At 45.9% G+C, this 18,488-nt stretch overlaps 1 protein-coding gene across 6 annotated transcripts in view; it reads left to right on the top strand.

Moving 5' to 3' along the window:
* FANCM (FA complementation group M) overlaps window positions 1-18,488 on the top strand; it is a 137,132-nt gene that overhangs the window by 83,314 nt on the left and 35,330 nt on the right. For all 6 annotated transcript variants that reach the window (XR_008310779.1, XM_053267683.1, XM_053267693.1 and 3 more), the window contains 2 exons: window positions 4,856-5,013; window positions 6,205-6,357. Coding sequence is in view for 5 of the 6 variants with exons in the window: in XM_053267683.1 (XP_053123658.1) it covers window positions 4,856-5,013; window positions 6,205-6,357 (311 nt within the window). In the remaining variant the exon portion in view is untranslated. The remainder of the gene's footprint in view (window positions 1-4,855; window positions 5,014-6,204; window positions 6,358-18,488) is intronic.

The following is an 18,488-nucleotide window of genomic DNA, read 5'->3' as shown; positions in this document are numbered from 1 at the left end:
GGTTCTTTAGTTCTTAGTTTTTATAAGTTTCAATTTTTAGCTTTTAAAATTTTTAAATCTGCAAAGTCATTGTGGTGACTTTTAACTTGTTCACTTAATTTGGTTAATTTTATTGCTTTTATTGTATTTTGTGTATCTATTTTATTGTTGTGAGCCACCCCGAGCAGTAGTGTACTGGAGGGGTGGGGTATAAATATTTCTAAATAAATACATTTAGCCTGCTATTTAGAGCATGGGTGGAACATAAATGTAGCCAATACATGATAACAATTTCCAAGTAGTGCAAATAGGCTTACGAAAACTTGCTAGGCTGTTGGGGTCCCTGAGTGTGTAAACACGGAGGTGCCTCTGATTCATTATTGACTACATACACATATCTGATTCTAAATGAAGAGTTTCTTAAAGTTGGCATGACAGATTTACAATCTCAGAGCTGTTTGTATCGCATTAGCTGTGTATTGTGGCCCGACAGACACCCTCTGGGACCCATCTCCTGATGGACTGCAAGTGCAGTGGTGCTTGCCCTAAGTTTGATTCTGTCCAATTAAAACTTTTATGTAAAATGCAGATTTTCAGCTTGGAAAGTAAAGTTTCCTGCCCAGTTACCCAGGTTCTTCAACGCGGTCTCTGTCTTCTACACAAATGGGCTATGCACCTGCGCAGAGACCTCGTCGGAATCTTAACCAGCTCAATTCTTCTGCTTTGGGCGGTTGAACCACTCCTCATCCCCTCAGTCTTTCTTTGTCCGCTCTTCAGTGAACATTGTGGAGTCTACAGCTTGGTAACGAGTAGGATCCAACTATCCCCTTGTTCTTTTTCTCCCTGCTTTTGATTTCTTTCTTACTCTTTCATTATTTCTACGTGTAGTAGCATTTTTTGTTCTTTGCGTTTTGTTTTTTGTGGGATTCCCCCTCCTTTGGAACTTCAATCCCGGCTGGGACAGAGAGTGGTGGCCGGCGGGCTTTTGGTGTTTATGCCAGGCACGACGGACTTTTAAAAATGTATTCGCTGTGGATCTAAGATCCCTTCCCCCCAGTACCATACCAAGTGTTTCTTGTGCTTGGGGGAATCCCACATTGTCGAGACTTGTCTTCATTGCCAGAAGTTCATGAAGCAGGCTTGCAAAAATAGGGCTTCTCACCTGCGTGCAGCCCTGTGGGATCTGGCTCTCCATTCTTTGGAAGCCTTGTCGCTGAAGCGGTCCGTAAAGGTTCATTGGTACAATCGGAGCGTGTGGTGTCTGCTTCTGTGGAGACCAAAAACCAGGCCTCGGTGCCTGTGTCAGCGTCTGCTGCCGTTCAACCATTGGCAACTTAGAGTGAGCATTCAGAAAATCTTCCTCAGCATCCGATGCCTGCAATACCTAAGTCCTCCCCACATCCCTTGGGATTGGTACCAAAGCTGAAGAAGAAGAAACTGAAATTACATCAAGAATTGCCGGATGGTTGTCACCTCCCTCCTATACCCCAAAAGAAGAAGGCAGAAGCGGTTCCTGCATCTCTGTGGAGATGCAGGAGGCCCCTGTGGCCAAAAAGACTAAAGTGGATTCGGAGCGTACCGTGCGAAGATTGTCGGTGTCGACGCAGCCTAGCTTGCCTGTGGTGATGGACTCGTTCAACGTGAGCCAAGATCAAACAAGTAGATAACTTTCGGTGGTGACAGAGGAACCAGGATACGCTTTGTCGGAGGAAGCATATTCCTCATCCAGGCCTGCAGAAGATGCTTCATGGCTGCCTAGGAGAAGGTCACCCCCTCGGGGCCAACAAGAACACATTCTCCTTGGAGACCGTGGTACCTGTTGGGAATCGGAAGAACGCTCCTCAGCTTACAGACAATACCGATCCTGGGACCGTCGTGACCAATCTTATCTGGATTGATACTGGGCAGCGGAATATCGCTCTCCTTTGAGTGCACTGGATCTTTCTTATGGTGTGTGGCTATGGGACTCTGGATTGTGTGATCAGTACCAAACGAGCGACTGGTCTGACAATTCTGACTATGCTTGTTCCCGCGATGGGTCCCGCTGCTCAGAGGATCCTGCATATGGGAAGCCCTTGATGATAAGGGGTTGGTGAGAACCCCCCTCACAATTGGAAGGGAGGCTATGTCCCCGCTCACCGCAACGCTCCCCGAGGGACCATACAGAGCATCGCGAACAGCCCCCTTCGGTTCCAGTGATACCTCAGGCTACCTTGCCTTCCCAAGTTCCATTGACAGAACTTTCTGTTTTGGTACCATACATTCAGGGTAGCAAACGGGGCTCCCCTTTGGGGTCGATGCCTGTGACACAGGACTCTTTGGCTCCACTGGAGCCCGAATATGAGAGCAATGCTAGCTCGCAGGACTTTGACGCTGTTTCTCTGGGATTGTTGCCGCTCGACGTTCAGCCGACTTGAAGCCGGTCTCCCCATTGGAGGACCTCAACTATACATGGCGTATGTGTTGTGAATTATTATTATTATTTCTATACCGCCCTTCCAAAAATGCTCAGGGCGGTTTACACAGAGAAATAATAATAAAATGGCTTCAGCCCTGGGCGTGAACCTGGGTAACCATCAGAAAGGAGTGATGGACCCGTTGTTCAGCCTTATTGATTCCGAGGCCTAGATACTGGCCGCTTTGCCCCTGCACCCGGCATTGCTGAAAGTCATCCAGGGTCACTGGAAGAAGCTGATAACGCTTTCTCAGGCTAACAGGTGTCTAGAAAATTTCTACAGGGTGCAATTGGATGATAATACATCCTTTTTGAAGAACCACCCCACACCTAATTAGATCGTCGTGAAGGCATTGCTACAATGTCACAGTCATTCGGTACCGAGTGACAAAGAGGGCAGAAAGCTGGACTCTTTTGAGAGGTGACTTTACTCCGCCTCAGCCCTACATTTGAGGGTGGAAAATTATCAGGCTTATAATGCCCAATATAATCATTTTTTGTGAGAGAAGCTGAGACCCTTTTTGGATCTCCTCCCACAGGATAAGAGGGATTCAGCCAAATCATTTGCCCATGAGGCCATTCAGGTGGCCAAACAAGAACTTTATTCGGCCCGGCATTCGGTGGAATGCACGGCTTAGGTGATGGCCACATCCATGGCTCTCAGATGACACGCGTGGCTGCGTTAATTGGGGCTGCATTATGAGGCCCACGTGAGGGTTGAGGACTTGCCCTTTGAGGGCTCTAGCCTGTTTTCTAAGCAAACTGATGACTCGCTCCAGACAGTCCAGAAGTTGAGGAGCACAACTCGGTCCATGTCCTATGCTTCTCCGGCTACCAAGCCACAAAAGACTGCTAAGTGGTCACCTTATCAGTCGCAGAAGGCCCCTTCGAGACATCAGTCGCCTTCAGAACATTCCTTTCAGGCCAACAAGCCCCAGGCACAATACAAGTTGGGCAATCAGCCTGGTAAGCAAGTTTTTCAGAAGCAGCGCCCAAGTACCTTCCAAAAGAAACAGTGACTCGGGGCGCTTCAGGACTTGCCTGGCCCCATTCTCGGCAAGCTGGGACCAAGTAATTATTGACCAGTGGGTCCTTACAATTATACGTTTGGGCTATGCCCTTGAGTTCTGTGGCCCACAGCAAGTGTCAGGGGTTGTGATGACATCATATGAACACAAGTGAACTCGTTTCACTTCCTTACATGGGTTTGATGTATTTAATCCATCTGTACAAGATATGTAACTATCTATTGTCCCTTAAGGAATCTGGTTTAAAGCTTTCATCCCTTAAGGTGTATTTGGCTGCCATTGTGGCATGTTCCCCCTCTGTCTGGGCTTCATGGTTTAAAGATCCAGTGGTAAAAGGTTTTCTGAAAGGTTTAACACACATGTTCCCAGGCGATCCGGTTATGTCACCGGCTTGGGACCTGTCAGTAGTCTTGGCTGGTCTACCCCAGCCACCATTTTTGCCTTTGGTTTCAATTGATCCCCATCTCCTGATCTGCAAAGTTGCCTTTTTGGTGGCCATTACCTCTGCCAGGAGGGTGAGTGAGTTGCAGGCCCTGAGGGCTGACCAGCTGTACCTTCAGTTCCATAAGGATAAGGTCGTGCTCAGGACAGATGTCAAGTTCCTGCCCAAAGTGGTGTCTATATTTCAATATTCGTCCCTGCTCACTTTGCCCATGTTTTTTCCAAATCCTTCATCGGATGCAGAAAGGAGGTTACACCGTTTAGAGGTCCAAAGGGCATTGTCCTTCTACGTTCAGAGGTCTACTGAGTGGAGAAAATCTCCTCCTTTATTCGTTCTGTATGATGGGCCACGTAAAAGTCTCCAAGTCTCAGCCCAATCGATGTCTCGGTGGATAGTTTCCACAGTTAAACTTTGTTATCAGTTGGCTCATAAGCAGTTGCCTGCGACTATTAAGGCACACTCTGTTAGGTCCATGGTGGCCTCTGTGGCCTTTGATCGGGCGGTCCCGTTGGACCCTATATGTCAGCTACTTGGGCTTCACCCCAGTCGTTTATCCGTCATTATGCAATTGATACCAGGGCACAGATTGATGCTGTTTTTGGCAGGAGTGTCCTCCAGTCCATTTTCAGTTGATGTATTTGTTTCTGAAATAAAAAATTCTGGCAGATTATATTTGCTTCTGTTCTTCCCTCCTCCTTGGGTGCTAGCTTGTTATGTGCCCATCTGTGTAGAAGACAGAGACCAGGTCGAAGAACTTGTAGTTATAGTGAGCAGTAATCATTTTAAAAATGCATATACACTTCTGACTTTAGACATTGTGGCTGATGTCTGTGTGTAAAAATTTCTTTTCTTACAGTTTTATTTATTTTGTGTGTTTAATTATATTTTTTTTTTGGAAAATAAATGCTTAAAAATAATTAGCTTTCTCTTCGTCCCCCAACTGCTTTCCAGGTAAAAAGCAAGTTGATTCAACTGAAGACTGGTGTCTCACAGCTGATGAATTTGAAACATGGAAAAGGTTATATAGACTGAAACCTGGTGAGGGAATAAAGCAGCCAGTAATGCCTCGAGGCCGCTTTGAAACATTAGAAGATGATGAGAAGAACACAGTAAGTTGAATCCTGATGCATCTTCTTGGCCTAGAGCAAGAGTTTTAAGATCTCTCACACTGAGGATCAAACCAGATATTCCTTTATATTGGACCCTGCATTTCCCCATGTTTTGAGAAAGAGTACATGAGGGAGGGACATGGACTAGGCAGGAACCATGGGGTTGGGCGAAGAGAGGGATTTTAACCCTTTACCCTTGCTGTGGCCCTGATCTGGGTTGCCTACCCCTGTACATACTGTTTCTCTTCGAGGGTGGCGGGTGGGAAATGCTTTTGCTGATGCCCCTGCAGGTCATTCTTTACACAAGGCTACAGTGAAGAATAGGGATATCTCATGGGGAGCTGCCACAAAAAATATTTGTGGGCACATAGCTATATTTAGTGCTGATTGGGATAAGATAATTACACTGTGCTCTATAATTGGATTTCAGGGAGCAAAGATATATCAAAGCCATGGTTAACTAGGATTAAAATACGATCAGCAGCTTCGATCTGATCATAGTTAACTGTGGCGGCGGCACTATGACTGCTGGTGCAGCCGTGGGCTCTCCAGTCATGCTCCACGGGAGTGCACCTGGCTTGGCAACCACAATCAGCCCTTTGCCTACAATTGCACAAGTCAAAAGAACAGACCCACAGTCCCTATGCAGTAGTTAGGTTCTTCATCTCTTAACTAGAGCAAAGGTGAAGAAAGGGCAAAGTGGTTTGCAGGAGCAGGAGGTCTTTGGATGGCCGAGGGTCGCCTGACTGAAGGTCACAGGCAAAGAGATGCTGGAAGAGAAAGGGAAGGCAAGGCCATAGTGGGCTTTGAGGATGATGTGAGAGCTTGTACAGGATCCAGGAGCAGATAGGAAGGCAATATTGGGATTTTAAGAGGGACATTGCATGATAATCAGGGAGGGGAAAGGTTTTTATAGGAGAGTGATGGAGGGTGATGTGAGGAGACCAAGGTAATGGAGACCAGAGAGGGAGAAAGTTATGGTAGTCAAAGTTAGCAATGACCAAGGCATGGACTGGAGTTTTTGACGGACAGAGCGGAAATGTCCTCTCGAATCGAATTAATAATGAATAATTTGAAGAAATTGAATTAATGATAATAATAACAACAACAATAACTGTAACGTTTTTGTAAGCTGTATTGCCAACCAAAGCTTGAGTGAATTCTGTGTCACTTTGTGTGCTGAAATTCCAGGAGTCACAGGCCAATGAGGCTTATGAACTGTCTTTGTCAGAGTGGAGAATCTGGCAGAATCGCCCTTTCCCTACACATCTGGTGGAACACTCAGATCTCTGCTGCCACTTCATTAGTGTTATGGAAATGATAGAACAGATGAGACATGAAGAGGTAGGTGAACTGCAGCCTTACTGTGCATGAATATTTTTAAGAGAATGTGAAAGGTGGAAAAGGCTTCCTGATGTCACTATTTCATTTCAGTGCTAAATGGCTATTTTTAAGGCCCTCTGCAATACTCATTACAGATCTACAGTGAGGGAAATAAGTATTTGATCCCCTGCTGATTTTGTCCGTTTGCCCTCTGACACAGAAATGACCAGGCTATAATTGGAATGGTAGGTTTATTGTAGCTGTGAGAGACAGAATAACAACAAACAAACCCTCAAAAGCCCAGTGCCCAAAAGTCAGCGATGGATTTGCACTGTAGTGAGGGAAATAAGTATTCGATCCCCTATCAACCAGCAAGATTTCAGGCTCCCAGGTGTCTTTTCACTATATGCAGGTAACGAGCTGAGATGAGGAACACCCTCTGTAAGGGAGTGCTCCTAATCCCAGCTTGTTACAGTACCTGTATAAAAGACACCTGTCCATAGAAGCAAGCAATCACTCAGCTTCCAAACTCACCACTATGCCCAAGACCAAAGAGCTGTCGAAGGATGTCAGGGACAAGGTTGCAGACCTGCACAAGGCTGGACTGGGCTACAAGACTATCGCCAAGCAGCTTGGTGAGAAGGTGACTACAGTTGGCACGATAACTCACAAATGGAAGAAACACAAAACAACTGTCAATCTCCCTCGGTCTGGGACTCCATGCAAGATCTCACCTTGTGGAGTTGCAATGATCATGAGAACGGTGACAAAGCAGCCCAGAACTACATGGGGGGAACTTGTCAATGATCTCAGGGCAGCTGGAACCATAGTCACCAAGAAAACAATTGGTAACACACTACGCCGTGAAGGACTGAAATCTTACAGTGCCCGCAAGGTCCCCCTGCTCAAGGCAGCACATGTACAGGCCCGTCTGCAGTTTGCCAATGCACATCTGAATGATCCAGAGGAGAACTGGGCGAAAGTGTTGTGGTCAGATGAGACCAAAATCGAGCTCTTTGGCATCAACTCAACCCGCCGTGTGTGGAGGAGGAGGAGGAATGCTGCCTATGAGCCCAAGAACACCATCCCCACCGTCAAACATGGAGGTGGACACATTATGCTTTGGGGGTGTTCTTCTGCTAAGGGGACAGGACACCTTCACTGCATCGAAGGGACGATGGACGGGACCATGTACCGTCAGATCTTGGGTGAGCACCTCCTTCCCTCAGCCAGGGCATTGAGAATGGGTCGTGGATGGGTATTCCAGCATGACAATGACCCAAAACACACAGCCAAGGCAACAAAGGAGTGGCTCAAGAAGCAGCACATGAAGGTCCTGGAGTGGCCCAGCCAGTCTCCAGACCTTAATCCCATAGAAAATCTGTGGAGGGAGCTGAAGGTTCGGGTTGCCAAACATCAGCCTCGAAACCTTTCTGACTTGGAGAGGATCTGCAAAGAGGAGTGGGACAACATCCCTCCTGGGTTGTGTGCAAACCTGGTGGCCAACTACAAGAAACGTCTGACCTCTGTGATTGCCAACAAGGGTTTTGCCACCAAGTACTAAGACATCTTTTGTGAAGGGATCGAATACTTATTTCCCTCACTACAATGCAAATCCATCGCTGACTTTTGGGCACTGGGCTTTTGAGGGTTTGTTTGTTGTTATTCCGTCTCTCACAGCTACAATAAACCTACCATTCCAATTATAGCCTGGTCATTTCTGTGTCAGAGGGCAAATGGACATAATCAGCAGGGGATCAAATACTTATTTCCCTCACTGTATGAAAGGTAATGTGCTACAACATCAGTCAAGATGGTCATACTGAAGGAAATGTTACGAACAATTTTATTCAAGTGCAGTCTGCCATAGCATCCTTCCCAGAACAAAATACCAGTGAGCAGTTTTTCAGGGGCATAACTCTGGGAGGAATTATTTGGCCATAGTCTTTTTGCAACAAAATATCTTAATGTTGCACATTAACTATGCTATTACTATGCTCACAGTATAATTGTATGTCTTAAAAACAATATACTTATGTCAAAGGGGCTAGCTACTGTTGCATGCTAGTCCTTGGTTCTTTTCTACAAGTTATTTGAAAATGTCTCCCTCAAATATCTGAAAATGTCACTTGAGCCCTGGAATGGTGAGCCAGACATGATAGGGTTTCTTCCTCCATGGCAGAGGAGATTCTCACTCTGGATTCAACAACCCTACTCCCCTGTGCAAGTTTATGGGAGACAGAGACCATAACTTACTTTAATAAATCAAACTGGTGCTTTAATGCAAACCTAACATGAACCAAACAGAAACAGCTTAGCTTTCACCATAGTAATATCCATGTGAGAAGCTATACTGTTGGTTCGTTCATTCATTGATTTGTTCAATCATTTGTTCATTGATTTCTTCAATTAATTAAATAATTCATATGCATAAATTATGGAGCATAAATTGGAAGAAGGGCACGCTGAGAACATTTGGGAGGTCGGAGAGGGCGAAGAGAGGAGGGTAGATTCTATCAGCTTCCTTGACCTGACAAATAACAGTGTTGGATGGGGCAGTTAATAAATGTAATAAATAAATAAATTAAATATGCCGCCCTTCCTAAAGTGGCTCAAGGTGGTTTATATTAAAATAAAAACACACATAATAAAACAGTTAATTTAAAAAACCCATTTAAACCAGATTAAAACTCATTAAAATTAAAACTAGATATCATTAAAAGCTGGATTAAAAAGATGGGTCTTTAAGGCTCTCCTGAAGCTGGCTTCCAGAACCATTCTTGTGGTTGCAAATGCATTCAAAGCTTTTAGTAGTCTGGAAGTATTTGGCCTGTGAGCATGATTGGAGGAACTTGACAGTAGTCGTGGCCAGAGGTGCTCCATGACAACTGTCTGGCTGTGGTTGAATTGCAGCTCAGTCCAGACACAAAGTGAGCCTTGCCTTTCCAAGGAGTACTGAAGGAAGTCCAATCTGAAGGTCTCTCTGCAATGTAGTGTATAGAATATGTGCTTTGGACACTGGAGAATTTCCGGACAACCATCAATCTCACTAGGTCACCTCATAGGAAGCTGCCATATACTGAGTCAGACCATTGGTCTATCTAGCTCAGTATTGTCTTCACAGACTGGCAGCAGCTTCTCCAAGGTTGCAGACAGGAATCTCTCTCAGCCCTATCTTGGAGATGCTGCCAAGGAGGGAACTTTAAACCTTCTGCTCTTCCCAGAGAGGCTTCATCTCCTGAGGGGAATATCTTGCAGTGCTCACACATCAAGTCTCCCATTCATATGCAACCAGGGCAGACCCTGCTTAGCTAAGGGGACAAGTCATGCTTGCTACCACAAGACCAGCTCTCCTCTCCTCTCAGAAAACACCTCCCAGCTCTAGCCAGCTTCAGAGTTATTGAGTTGATGAATAAGGCAAGAATGGCAAAGGATTTTTAAAAATACTTTAAAAAAAATAGTCAGGCAATAAGCAACCATCTTTACTTAAGGCTGTTATAGGGGAAGTGAGCCCAGAAATTTAATAGCTGTTTCCTCTTCCAGATGTCCTGTCACCTCTCAGGCCCCAGTGTGTAGTTCCATCCACCCTCAGAAGCTGACCTTGCTCCTTTGCAATGCCAGGTCTGTTCAAAACAAAACCGAAATCATCCACGATTTGATCATGGATGAGGGAACCAAATCGGCTTGTGTAACTGAGACCTGGTTGGGGAAGGCAAGTGGCTCAGTATAGGCTCAGCTCCTCCTTGCTGGGTACTCTGTAGTGAAGCAGGTTAGGGGAAGGGGGTATTGGGGTGAAGTGGCTGTGATCCATTGGAATAACATCTCCCTTACCAGAATCCCTGTGAGAGAACTGAGCCATATTGAGTGTGTGTAACCTGGCCTGGGGACACGGGATAGACTGGGGATTCTATTGGTGTACCGATCACCCTGTTGCCCATTGGAGTCCCTGACTGACCTGACGGAGCAGGTTGCGGAGTTGGTGTTGGAGTCACCCAGGCTTTTGGTGTTGGGTGATTTCAGTGTTCACTTTGGGACTGGCTTGTCTGGTGCAGCTTGGGAGTTCATAGCGGCCATGACAACTATGGGCATGTCCCAATTGGTCACAGGGCCAACACACACTGCTGGTAACACTCTCAATTTGGTCTTTTGCTCAGATCAGGGTGCTGTTCCATGGGTGGAGACTCCTAGAGTGTCTCCATTGTCATGGATGGACCACTCTCTGGTTAAGGTTGGTTTCATGGCCACAACCCACCTCTTCAGGGGTGCAGGACCTATTAAGATGGTCTACCCAAGGAGGCTGTTGGATCCTGTAGGATTCCAAGAGGTCTTGAAGAGTTTCAGAGTTGGTTCTGCTGGTGATTCTATTGATGCCCTGGTGGAGACCTGGAATGGGGAGCTTACCAGGGCAGTAGACACTATTGCCCCTAAGCGTAAGTGGAGGAAGATTTGACTTGAATCTGATAAGAAAGAGTACAAACCCCATTTGAAGGCTTATTCTGTAGCACTACGTGCAGCGAAGAAGCAATTCTATTCTGCACGTATTGCATCCACAAGTTAGTGTCAGGCGGAGTTCAGAGTTGTGAAGGGATTGAAGTTTCAGTGTGTGACTTCTGAGGATGTGGACAAGCTCCTGGGAGCTGTTCGACCTACCACTTGTCCTTTAGATCCATGCGCAACATGGTTTTTAACACCTAGCATGGAGGCTATTAGAGATGGCCTAGCTGACATAATAAATGCCTTGCTGAGGGAGGGCAGGATGACTGCATGTTTGAAGGAGGCAATTGTGAGACCGTCATTATCCTATCTACTGTCTAACGGATTTGAACCAAATTAGGTACATTTGTAGTGAGTGACACGTAGGGATACCTCGTTGGTGTCGTTTGTGATAATGTCATCCACCCTGATTCAAAATGGCGGAACCATAAACTTTTGAGGCGCAAGTGAGCTAGCATTTGAACTTAACCAATTTGAACCAAATTTGCTACAGCTGTAGGGACACCTCAACAGTGAAGATTGTGACGATGTCATCCACCCCAAATCAAGATGGAAGATACATAAACTTTTTGAGGTGCAAATGCACTAACTTGTGGACAGTCTAACCGATTTGAACCAAATTTGCTACAGCTGAATGGACACATAGAGATGCCCCAGTGGTGTAGTTTGTGATGATGTCACCCAGCCCAATCCAAGATGGCAGATGCATAAATTTTTGAGGCACAACTGCACTAACTTGAGGACTGTCTAACCAATTTGAACCAAATCTGGAACAGCTGTAGTGAGTGACACACAGGGACACCTCAATGGTACAATTTGTAATGATGACATCCACCCCAATCCAAGATTTATTTAAATTTATTTATTTATTTATTTATTTATTTATTACATTTGTATACCGCCCAAAACGCAAGTCTCTGATAAAAAGATTAAAACATTACAACAATTAAAATGTAAAACATTAACACTATTAAAAACACAATTAAAACAATATCTAATTAAAAGCCTGGGTGAACAACTGTGTCTTGACTGCCTTTTAAAAAGTTGTAAGAGATGGGGTGGCTCTTCTTTCAGCAGGGAGCACGTTCCAAAGCCTCGGGGCAGCAACGAAGAAGGCCCGTTCCTGAGTAACCACCAGATGAGCCGGTGGCAACTGCAGACGAACCTCTCCAGATAATCTCAATGGGCAGTGTGGTTCATAGCAAAGAAGATGTTCTCTTAAATAATTAGGGCCCAAGCTGTTTAGGGCTTTATAGATCATAACCAAAATCTTGTATTTTGCCCAGAAACTTATTGGCAACCAGTGTAGATCTTTTAAGATAGGAGTTATAAGGTCTCTCTGAGATGACCTGGAGACCAACCTGGCTGCTGCATTCTGGAACAATTGCCATTTCCAGACTACATACAAAGACAGCCCAACACAGAGCGCATTGCAGTAGACAAGTCTGAAGGTGACCAACAGATGTACTACTGTTGTGAGGTTATTTATCTCAAGATATGAACGCAGCTGGCGTTTCAGCCAAAGCTGATAAAAGGCAGCTCTGGCCACAGTGTCTTCGACCATTTTGTTGATTAGATTGCATGTGGGAGCATGGGTGGCGGAGGAGGGTATTGTGACAGGCCGAATTGTAGAATGTACCTTAAAAAAAATAGTTGGTATAAAAAGGGAGATGTCGAAAAGACTGTGATGCTTTGAGACACCTTTTAAAGTGGTGATTCTCTTATATTTAGCAAGGGGAGAGCAACTGTCCCTATCCAGTTCCAGGACAGAATCCCTCCAGTGGCTGTTGCTGGTGTCTACTTTACGTTTCGTTTTAGATTGTCAGGCCTTTGGGGACAGGGGGCCATCTTATTTATGTATTATTTATTTTTCTATGTAAACTGCTTTGAAGACTTTAGTTTCAGAGTGGTATATACATATTCGTAGCAATAGTCATATCCAGTCATAAGAACAGCCCTGCTGGATCAGGCCCAAGGCCGATCCAGTCCAGCATCTTGTTTCACATAGTGGCCCACCAGATGCCGCTGGAAGCCTACAGTCAGGAATTGAGGGCATGCCCTCTCTCCTGCTATCACTCCCCTGCAACTGGTACTCAGAGGCATCCTGCCTTTTAGGCTAGAGGTGGCCTATAGTAGCCGGTGATAGACCTCTCCTCCATGAAGCTATCCAAACCCCTCTTAAAGCCATCCAGGTTGCTGGGTGTCACCACATCTTGTGGCAGAGAATTCCACAAGTTGATTATGCATTGTGTGAAAAAATACTTCCTTTGGTTGGTCCTAAATTTCCCAGCAATCAATTTCATGGGATGACCCCTGGTTCTAGTGTTATGTGAGAGGGATAAGAATTTCTATCCACTTTCTCCATACCATGCATGATTTTATATACTTCAATCATGTCTCCCCGTAGTCGACTTTTTTTCTAAACTAAATAGTCCCAGATGTTGTAGCCTTGCCTCATAAGAAAGGTGCTCTAGGCCCCTGATCATCTTGGTTGCCCTCTTCTGCATGCACCCTTTTCAGTTCTACAATGTCCTTTTTTAGATGTAGTGACCAGAATTGTACACAGTGCTCCAGGTGTGGCCGCACCATAGTTTTGTATAAGGGCATTATAATATTAGCAGTTTTATTTTCAATCCCCTTCCTAATGATCCCTAGCATGGAATTGGCCTTTTTCACAGCTGCCGCACATTGAGTCAACACTTTCAACGAGCTGTCCACCACGACCCTAAGATCCCTCTCCTGGTCAGTCACCAACAGCTCAGATCCCATCAGTGTTTACTTGACGTTGGTGTTTTTTGTCCCAATGTGCATCACTTTACACTTGCCAACATGGAACCGCATTTGCCATTTTGTTGCGCACTCCCCCAGTTTGGAGAGATCCTCTTGGAGCTCCTAACAATCCGTTTTGGATTTCACTACCCGAAAGAGTTTGGTATCATCTGCAAATTTGTATACAATCCTTTGTATGTCATGCTTATTTCCAAACTCTGAAAAAGATTCTGACTGGCAGGTATGATTAAGTTATATGGGGTTGCACAGTTTTTGTAAGAGATATTGGGGAGGGGCCTTGGAAAGTGGAATAATGTTAATTCATGCCCAAATATCTTAATAGTTGCTTAGTTGCCTCTTCATAATAACTTTGCACCAGGACACACAGTGCATGAGATTCTTGAGAGGAGGAAAAGGTGACCAAATGAGCATGCCTGGTAATGAATCCAGGCTCAACTCCCTGTTGGACAGAAATGAGCTGCTCTGTAGTACAGCCGTGAAGTGCCCCCTGCATCTATATGGAAGGAGAGCTCCTCAAGAAGAGTCCAGTGGAGCGTGATCAGTTACAGTGGGTCTGATAAATGTTTTTGCTCGTGATAACTGCATCGTGCTTAAGGGTCTCTAAGGGCACATCTGGCATCTTTTTGGACCTCTGTGTTTAACGCCATGTGCCTCCATGGATCCAGAAGCTGCTGTTGCTGAAGAAGAAGAAAAGCCAGATGGAATAAGAGTTCCAGGATGCAATCTCCTCTGCCCTTCAGGTGTTCCCACACTCCCTCTGTTGCTCCCAAACAGCTATACAGATAAGATGGTCAAAGCGATAGTATGTATTTCAGATTCCAGCAACTGTTTCTTTTCATGGCTTTCCTCTGTTGCCTTTTGTCCCTTGAATACACATTTCTTTTACCACCTGTTCTCTTTTTCATTAAATGTTATCATCACTTTCAACATCTTTTGAAAAACACAGTGTGGAGGAACAGCCCCGCAGCGCTACCACGGGTGACAGAGCCCACTGCTAACACCACATGTGGAGATCCTCTATTTCTCCTAACCTTTTTACCACTGCCACCAAGTGGACTTTTGGTATGGCTGGGTCCACTACAACAGCCCTTCAGCTTTATCAAAAATTACAAAAAACCAAAACAAAACACCTCAGTAGTGAGGAACGGCTTATAGGCGTGGGGTGGAGACAATCAACAAGCTTCAAATTTTGTATTTTTATTTTTTTTTTAATAACAAGAAAGTTTACTTTTAGGGGGAAATGGTTCGATTAAAACTTTTTTTAAAAATAAGAAAAAAACCCAAACTCAAACCAGTTTTTAACAGAGCTGGTTGGGGGAAAATAAAAAGCAGGAGAAACAGAATCACTACCTGGCTCTATGCTGGTCCCTACTCAGAGTCCTCTTGTACTTTCTTTCTTCTCAGTTTTGGGCTTGCTGGGCAGACCCTTTGTTCTGATTACAGCTCAGGACGGGCTCAATCCTGTCTGGCTCCTTCCTTTTCTTCTAGTGATTTCAGCTAGAAGGCTTCTCTTCTTCTTCTGGCTGGCTGCTCACTCTCTGCATGGGTTCACTCTAGCAGACTTCCAAACTATCTTTCTCCTTCTGCAACCTCCAGCTCTGACTCTCTCCAGCAGACTTGGCTTGATTCTGACTTCCAGGACTCTTTTCTCTCGACTTGCCTGGCCAAACCATCTAAACTCTCTCAATATATACATTTTCCTGGCCCAACAGTTCCTCAACTCAGCCAATTAGAACAAACAAAAAATTCCCTCCATTTTTAAAAATCTCTTTTCCCACCAAAAATCAGCTGCCAAAATACTAAACCCAAAACTCGAATGAACTTTTGACCCTGCACTTTCTCCATGCATAGGGACTTGCAAGCACAGAAATCCTGTTTACAATATTGCAGAGATTTTAGGAACATTAATGCAATTATAATTCATTCATAATACAAGTCCTATTTACAAAAAGAAGAGGTTTGGGAATATTAACAAGAATACATGAAACCAAAGAGGTTCCTCCACACACAGTAATTTCTCCTTCAACTGATACAGAGGAATTGTGGTTATATTTACACAATGGGGCTTTGATAGCTGAGGACTGATTAAATCTTCTCTGCAAATCTCCATATTTTGCCTGTGCAAATACAGGTACATCTGCTATGATTATGAAAGCAACAGATCTTCCAGGGAATGGTTAATGTCAAGTCTGCCCATTAAAAAAGGTTTTGAGACGCAAACCTGCATTGAGTTCAGCCAGCAGCTTCGGTCACGTGTAGTAACTATGCAGCACCATGCCTCAGAGTGTTATAATAATGTCAGAGTGTTATATTTAACAATTGTGGGTTTTTCTCTCCCACTTTGATTCACACTCCCACGCTAGCAAACAGCACAAAGCTGTAATTATCAACACGTGCTACTCCTGCATATGGCTGGTGGAATTCCAGAGGCTATGAAGTACAGCTAGAAGAAGTCAAGAGATAGTCCAAAGGAGGAAGGAAAAGGGTCACAATCCATAGGAGGTTCCTTTGCAAGTTCCACCAGAGGAGGAGTTGTACAAAAGCAGAGTTGTTACTGGGGAGCACTTCAGATAAGAAATGCCTGAAGGACAGGAGTGGCTCCTGTGAGAATGTTGCTTTGTGCTTGTGACACCTTTTAAACATTTTTTTAAAAAGTAGATCTTTTGCCTTCACCATAGCCTTAAGGGACACCGTACTTAAGCTCAGATTTTGAAGAGCAACAATCTCCAATCGACACCATCTGGAATCTGTCCGAGAGGTAGGAGCTGAACCACTGTAAAACAGTGCCTCCCACCCCCAACGCCCTCAGATGTTCCAGAAGGATACAGTTTTAAATCTGTGTCCTCCGTTCATAGCCAAAGCCCAGAGAGGCACTGCTGTTTGTGGCAGGCAATAGATCTGCAGCACACTCGCTTTAAAACTGAGGGCTCCTGCAGCCCTTTAATAGGGAGGAGAGCAGGTCCATCCCTGCCCCTCCTCCTCTCGCCGTCATGGCTGTACTCCTCTCAACTACCAGTGCATGCCAGCGGTGCTCTCCCCCTGCTGCCCCGCGGAGAGCGGCGCCGCTGGTGTGTCTTGACAGCTGCGGGGGTGGAAGCAGAGGAGGAGCCGGGATGGACCTGCTCTCCTCCGTGTTAAAGGGGCTGTGGAAGCCCTCCGCTTTAAAGTGACTGTGCTGCAATTTGGACAGCAAATCCTTTTCCGAGCACATCCCTAGATGAGTTCAGGGCTCAGTGGAGGTAGGCAGGCAGGGCTGATGAGCACAAGGCATATGTGCTGGTACACACAGTGTCAGCACCCTGGACAGTGCCTCATGGGAGCTAGAGACAAGGCTAAGGGAGCAGGTAGCCTGCTGTGTTGCTCCAGCACTGGTCAGAAGCTGAAGGGAATTCTGTACTTCTGGGGTGTGTGTGGTGGTATTTATTTTATCTTTCTGATGGAGATTTGCTCCCAGATGAAGGGGTGGCTCTCTTTTTCTGAGGGATGCAATCCAGGGATGCAGGAATGTCTCCTGATGTATCTGCTGCCACCTTTAGAACTGGTGTAGCAATGAGGGTGGATTTTCTGGGGTGCAGCTGGTATTTGGGAAGTTGGAGAGGGTGAGGAGAGGAGAGGAGGCGGGGTAGATTCTGTCAGTTTCCCTGATGATCAACAGTTGCCTTGCCCTGCCTGCACATTCTTGACTTGGCTGAGGAGGTTTGTTTTTGTTTTTGTAGCCCCGGAACGTTTGAACAACAGCTTGCTTGTAGGTTGATTGCTCTCCTGTCCCACCCGTGCCTTCTACCTGAGTGCTTGACTGATTCCACCTATCCTTGAGGACCAGAGATCTCTCGTGAGAAGGGATTTCTGGAGCCCTTGGGAGCATAAATTGGAAGAAGGCACACTGGAGGCGGAGCTGATGGAGTGCTTGCAAGCAGTTGCCAAAGCAGGCCACCAAAGGGGGCCGGCCTTCGGTGCGGGACTGGGGGCGGGGTGTTATACTACGGTGGAGTTGAAGGTCTGGGTTAAAGTTTGTTAGTGCTCCTTTTATTGGGTTCTGCCAGGCCTTTTGTTGTCATGTGTTTGGGTTCTGTTAGGAAGGATGATGCGCGGAGTGCATCTGGCAGCTCTGGGGCATCTATTACTGTTGTGGTGGGGAATAGAATAGCTGGCATTGGCAGAGCAGCTGGTCGTCGCAGGGGCAGGGAAACTGGTAATTGAGTGACTGTTTCCACTTCCGGCTGCCCTGTCAGCTCTCTGGCTTCGGGGAGCAGTTCCAACTACCTACAGAACCTAGCCTCGCTCCTTTGCAATGCCAGGTCGGTTCAGAATAAGACCAAAATCATCCATGCCTTGACCATGGATGAGGGAGCCGACCTGGCTTGTATAACTGAGACCTGGATAGGGGAGGCTAGTGGCCCAGTTTGGGCCCAGCTTCTTCCACCAGGCTACTCTGTTCTAGAGCAGGCATGGTGGAGTGGTTGTGGTCCATAAGAATACCATCTCCCTTGCCAGGGCTCCTGTGAGACAGTTGACTTATACTGAGTGTGTCTTTCTGAGTTTGGCAACTAGAGAAAGATTGGGGATTATGTTGATGTACTGTCCACCCCGCTGTGCAACTGACTCCCTAATTGAACTGATGGAGCTGGTCTTGGAGTTGGTGTTGGAGTCTCCCAGACTTTTGGTTCTGGGTGACTTCAGTATCTATTGTGAGGCTGACTTGTCTGGTGCAGCTCAGGAGTTCATAGCGGCCACAGCAATTATGGGCCTATCCCAGCTAGTTTCAGGACCAACTCATGTTGCTGGCCACATAATCAATTTGGTCTTTTGTTCAGATCGGCGGGGGGCGGGGGGAGCTTCTGTGGGTGGGGGATCCTGTGGATTCCCCA

The sequence above is a fragment of the Hemicordylus capensis genome, chromosome 1, assembly GCF_027244095.1.
Source record: "Hemicordylus capensis ecotype Gifberg chromosome 1, rHemCap1.1.pri, whole genome shotgun sequence".
In the NCBI taxonomy this organism is placed as follows: Eukaryota; Metazoa; Chordata; class Lepidosauria; order Squamata; family Cordylidae; genus Hemicordylus; species Hemicordylus capensis.
This window is presented reverse-complemented; position numbering and strand designations above follow the sequence as displayed.